The sequence below is a fragment of the Helicoverpa zea genome, chromosome 24, assembly GCF_022581195.2.
Source record: "Helicoverpa zea isolate HzStark_Cry1AcR chromosome 24, ilHelZeax1.1, whole genome shotgun sequence".
NCBI classification, from domain to species: Eukaryota; Metazoa; Arthropoda; class Insecta; order Lepidoptera; family Noctuidae; genus Helicoverpa; species Helicoverpa zea.
The window spans coordinates 2240349-2246298 of record NC_061475.1 but is presented as its reverse complement, the minus strand read 5'-3'; the positions used below and the strand labels follow the sequence as shown (position 1 = coordinate 2246298).

The 5950-nt window shown below is 40.7% G+C and overlaps 1 protein-coding gene across 1 annotated transcript; it reads left to right on the top strand.

Annotated features, from left to right (window-relative positions):
* The first annotated feature begins 2505 nt into the window (after positions 1–2505).
* On the top strand, positions 2506–3988 carry LOC124642217 (actin, muscle). The gene has a single exon (XM_047180527.1). The coding sequence runs from the start codon at positions 2590–2592 to the stop codon at positions 3718–3720; it is 1131 nt and encodes a 376-aa protein (XP_047036483.1). The 5' UTR covers positions 2506–2589; the 3' UTR covers positions 3721–3988.
* Positions 3989–5950: the final 1962 nt, after the last annotated feature.

Genomic DNA, 5950 nt, shown 5'->3' with positions numbered 1-5950 from the left:
ATTAGTAATAATTTGTACTAGTAGAAATTGCTCTATAATATGGTCAAATAATTCTTCACAATGAACAAATCTAAGACCCAATTAATGAAAAAATACTTCAACTGTGTACATTACAAAACTATTTCACTATCGAACCACTTAAACCTTCCCATTCATGACAAAGTTATCCCATACACACCTATACCAAACTCGTACCACCTCAAGACGCCAATCAATTGGTTAATTTAATCACTACATAGTTAACTAACATGTTTTGTTAAACTAATTTAGTTGGGTATTCAGACAATTATGTAGGTAGGTAAAGGTATTCCCATGTAATTCCTTAGTGACGGGACTTTGGCTAGTGGAGGTTAGTAAGTTAAAATAATAAGATATGAAAGTAGGATAAATGTTGTGCAAGTAACTAATAGTTGTTTAATATCCGCAAATTGTAATGTTTGAAATCCGCAAAAACTGTCAATCTGTTAATGTTATAAAAAAGACTGGATAGACTTCAATAGAATTAGATCAACGTGAGTGATTCGATTGGATTATGAAATTAGTCCTGTATTACGATTCAATTCTTATTCCTATCCTATCTGAGGTTAGACACTAAATAAAAAAAATGTTAAATGACGATACACAGTCGCTCCATGAAAAAACACTGGTACTGAGCATTGTCGGGAAAAGAGTTAGGCAGATGAATTTTGATGAAGTAATTAATTAATCTGCATTCACTCTTGTAAATATAAAAACTTGGTGTGATCAATTTATTACATATGGCCTTACTACAAAAACTTTAACCACTGTTTTACACTTGTCTAAAAAAAATGTGGCTCCAAAATGAACCGTATGTCAACGTCATAATTTGACATTTTTTTTGACAAGCCTTAAACTGACGTTAAAAAGTTTTTGTGGTAAGACGGTATTCTGTGTGTATCTATTCGCAATATGCTGTGCATGTTTTTAATTCCACCACATTGCATAATGAAAGTGCAACAGCTGGTATCCACGTTTAGATAATTGCATCTTCCTGTTGGTATTACTAGATCGTTCATACTTCCCACTAGCATAAACTGTGAGAGTATTTAATACTTATGCAGTTTATCTATAGTTGTATTTCTAGGCAGCTTGAACCCCGTGGGGTTAGTCATACCATGAATCAACTACTTCATTCAGATAGATAGACTATTCTAAATTCTCTGAAATATTGAAGTTTTAATGCAAAATTGTGTATTCTAGCGTTTAGGTGGAATTTATAGTCGTGTAGTTAACAATTACTATAAGAAAAATGCATATTTTTTCAAAGAGGACTTTACTTGTCAGAAACTCCATGAAAAATTCCAACTCCAAATGGATTTCTAACCTAAATGTAATTGGGATAAGGGCGTTTAATGTTATTAAATTACTAGCGAGAATCAGCAACTGGCCCTAATTCATCAATGGAATATTTGTGAAGTCAAGAGGCATAATATATAATTTCATGAATAAACTGATCAGCTGATAAGTCTATCTATCAAAGTAAATAGTTAAATAAAATGTATGTAAAGACTGTAGTTTACATCCGGTTCCCGGACTTACAGGACACTAAAATCTTAAAGATTCAGAAGAGTAAAGTTTAACCACGACATTATAAGACTGCATAATTGTAAATAGTTTTACTAGGATAGTTTTTGATATTTATTGAAAATATGTATTGTAAATATCTATGTAAATAAAATAAACGCATAAAAAAAAAGAATTGTAAATAGTTATTCTAATTACTAAAACCCCCTTTTCTTATATGGCACATTCTATTTTCTATCTTGATTCTAAGTGGAATTCTAAATTAAGGCTGAACTGTGAACTAGTAATTGGTTCAAAATAATCTTATTGATATTATGAAGTATGTAACATGTGAAATGTAATGATTGCTAATTAAACTCCGTTGACCTAGTAGCTCTCGTATTTGCGAACTATTTCGACTGCAAAACATTCCACGGAATTATAGACTTTTTGGAATAGTAATAGGGGTCATAATGCTGTGAATGAAGTGGCCAAATTATGTGCCTAGCTTAATGAAAGGGCTTTAACTTAGAGAATAATTAATGATATTAATAAGTATGTTTTCACGCAGAAAACGAGATTGAGTTTTAAAATCAATTTAGAATTATGTTACATGAAAAAAATATGAATCGAACTTATTTTCGACTTGGAATCAGAATATATAACTTTGATAGACTCTGGAATTCAAAATAATAAAGTAAATATTGGTATACGAATAGAGGCGCCCGCCCAACGCCTGAAATGGCACAAGACGGGCGGGCCGACGCTCGCGCCTCTTACGGCGCGCGGACTTTTATACCAAAATACTGATTAAAAACCACCCTAAGTACCCAATGAAGTGTCTAAGGGATGATACGATGGGTTTCAGTTAGTATATTTGTGAGAAATATTGAAAGAAAGGCGGCGGCAGTGGGCGCGAGGGGGCCGGCGCGCTCGCCATGTAAGGCGCGCGGCGTCTGCGCCGCTGCCCTATAAAAGATTCCGGCACCGCTGTTCGCCGCACTCGCAGTCTCGCTGCCGTAGAGTCAACATCCACCGCGTCCCAAACCAAACACAAACGCCAAAATGTGCGACGACGATGTTGCTGCGCTTGTAGTCGACAATGGCTCCGGCATGTGCAAGGCCGGTTTCGCCGGCGACGACGCGCCCCGCGCCGTCTTCCCGTCCATCGTCGGTCGCCCTCGCCACCAGGGTGTGATGGTCGGTATGGGTCAGAAGGACTCCTACGTAGGCGATGAGGCCCAGAGCAAGAGAGGTATCCTCACCCTGAAGTACCCCATCGAGCACGGTATCATCACCAACTGGGATGACATGGAGAAGATCTGGCACCACACCTTCTACAACGAGCTGCGCGTCGCCCCTGAGGAACACCCAGTCCTCCTGACTGAGGCTCCCCTCAACCCCAAGGCCAACAGGGAGAAGATGACCCAGATCATGTTTGAAACCTTCAACTCCCCCGCCATGTACGTCGCCATCCAGGCTGTACTCTCTCTGTACGCCTCTGGTCGTACCACCGGTATCGTCTTGGACTCCGGAGATGGTGTCTCCCACACCGTCCCCATCTACGAAGGTTACGCCCTGCCCCACGCCATCCTCCGTCTGGACTTGGCTGGCCGCGACTTGACCGACTACCTCATGAAGATCCTCACCGAGAGGGGTTACTCTTTCACCACCACCGCTGAGAGGGAAATCGTGCGTGACATCAAGGAGAAGCTGTGCTATGTCGCCCTCGACTTCGAGCAGGAGATGGCCACCGCCGCCGCCTCCACCTCCCTCGAGAAGTCCTACGAACTTCCCGACGGTCAGGTCATCACCATCGGTAACGAGAGGTTCCGTTGCCCTGAGGCTCTCTTCCAGCCTTCCTTCCTGGGTATGGAATCCTGCGGTATCCACGAGACCGTGTACAACTCCATCATGAAGTGCGACGTTGACATCCGTAAGGACCTGTACGCCAACACTGTCATGTCCGGTGGTACCACCATGTACCCCGGTATCGCCGACAGGATGCAGAAGGAGATCACCGCCCTGGCTCCCTCCACCATCAAGATCAAGATCATCGCTCCCCCCGAGAGGAAGTACTCCGTATGGATCGGTGGATCCATCCTGGCTTCCCTGTCCACCTTCCAGCAGATGTGGATCTCCAAGGAGGAGTACGACGAGTCCGGCCCCGGCATCGTCCACCGCAAGTGCTTCTAAGCGCGCACGTGAGCGCCCAAGCTACGTGAACCTAGTGCTGTGTATTGTGGTGCTCTGTTCCGCAAGGAACTTTGGCATTTGTACGTTGTACGTAGTGATACCTGACAGAACTGAACATCTAAGATAACGCCATCTATTCTAATGTAATTTATTGTAAAATTTATATAAATTTAATTTTCTTTTTTTTATTTTTATTATATACACGGGATCGTTATGGATCTCACGCCAAATGTAATTAATAAATAAACGGTTAATTTATTTATTTTAATTACATTATTTCTTTTTATACAACCGTTGACTTTGGTTTTTGTTTGGAGTCCTAAATCCGCAATCCCCATGCGGTGTAGTGTTTCATATGACAGCTATGTGAGTCAGTGGATCGCACCTGTCTATATCTAGGTCACACTCATTGCCAACATTCCGGCGATCATTCGCCGTCTACTAGGAGCTTTTCAAATCATTGGAATCACTAGGAACTACACCACACAAGTAGGTACACTTCCCCTAGAGAGCAAACAACACATAAAAATAGACTCAGAGGTTACCACACGCGTCAGAATTAACCATCGCGTGCACTACCATAAATAGTAAAGACAACTCCCGCGACCAAAAGCATTTTCTAAATTTATCGTAATACCTTGGGGCGGAGAGGCCTGGCCTGCCATAGGACACTGGTCTTTATGAGCTTAGGATAGGATGAACATTAGCATACACCACTTGTTTCCGTAAATATCGCGAGAGCCCGCTGGAGTAAAAGAAGCCATCGCTTCGGTATGTCTATAAATACGACAGACTCCTGGCGCGCTTAGTTTACATGTGTACGACGAATATTAGGCGCAATTCGTCGATATGACGACAACTCTTGTTTACCGCCACGTGATTAGGAACGAGTTAATAATAGTCTTCGATGGAAACCGTATGAATGTGGCAGGAATCCAATTTGTTATCGTGTTACCGCCTCAGATTTTTTTGATGATAGGAATTTGGTTGAGGGCTCTGACACTTGTGTTGTAACTCTCATTCAAGTTTATGCCTTAACTGATTGAATGGCAGGTGAATTAGAAGCAGTTACATCTTAACATGTAGTAAGAGGTTAGATAACCTTTTGGTATCTTCCTCGACCGGTGTTTAACTTCCGATTCTATTTTGGGATCGTAACATCAGCGAACGCGCGAGTTTGTATCTCCTACACACTATAACGTGTGTTTAGAGTTGTGCTTATACGCCGAGTCTTATTCATACATCCACCATATGATATTACTACCATCCGCATGCCTTTTAATGACTGGTCATTCAGAATTAACTGTTCAATCATTACCACTCCCAACATCATCAAGACTAATTGTATCGTCCTATTGTGTGACCACTCTAATACTAACCACACTCATATCAATCATATGTTCCTTTTACTAAAACTTTCTCATCAAGCATCAGATGCAATAGTGTACATAAAGTTTAATTCTAACATCATTATCTCTTGTCTCTTCACATCTTTGTCTCCATTTCGTCACCAAGTCATCTATTTATAATTTACTCATTGCAGTCAGCTGCTTAGTATCTACTAACTTCGGATTTTTCTCAGTCTAATCCACCTGTACTATTTTTGTAATCTTTATTGTACCGACCTATTCTTGTACCTTCATCTTCTTTCACTGATACTTGATAGGCTAGCTAGACGATGAACTTTAGAACTTGAAGTTGGGGTCAGTGGATCTAGTAGAAGGTAAGAAAGACTTCAGGGAATATTTACCGTTTCCCAAATGAAGTCCGTTGTACCTACGAACTAGAGAGTGTTGGAAGAAGGAGGTGAAATAATTGTATACCTAGTTCGTATATATACTTTAACATTATATTGATTTCACTTTTTTTAGGATCTCATCCAATGAACCCTCCCGCTGTGGGTGCAGTTAGAGAGTCAGATTATTACTGACTAAACCCACCTTTCTTTCTTCTGGCGCCCTTTGCCTTAACCCCTTATTTAGCGTGGAACACTAATTGGACAATGATCACTATTCGTAATTACGTTAAAAATATCTTCGGGGACTCCCACACTGAGTTTCACATACTTACTACGAGTATGAATAGTCAAGTGAGTCAAATTCTGTTATCATTATATGACATCAGTACAGTTTGGCAGTAGCTCTTACTACTGTAAAAGTACAGCACATTTGTATGCTTGACTCAAAACATATCAACAACAACGATTAGGACTAATCACTATTATCATTAG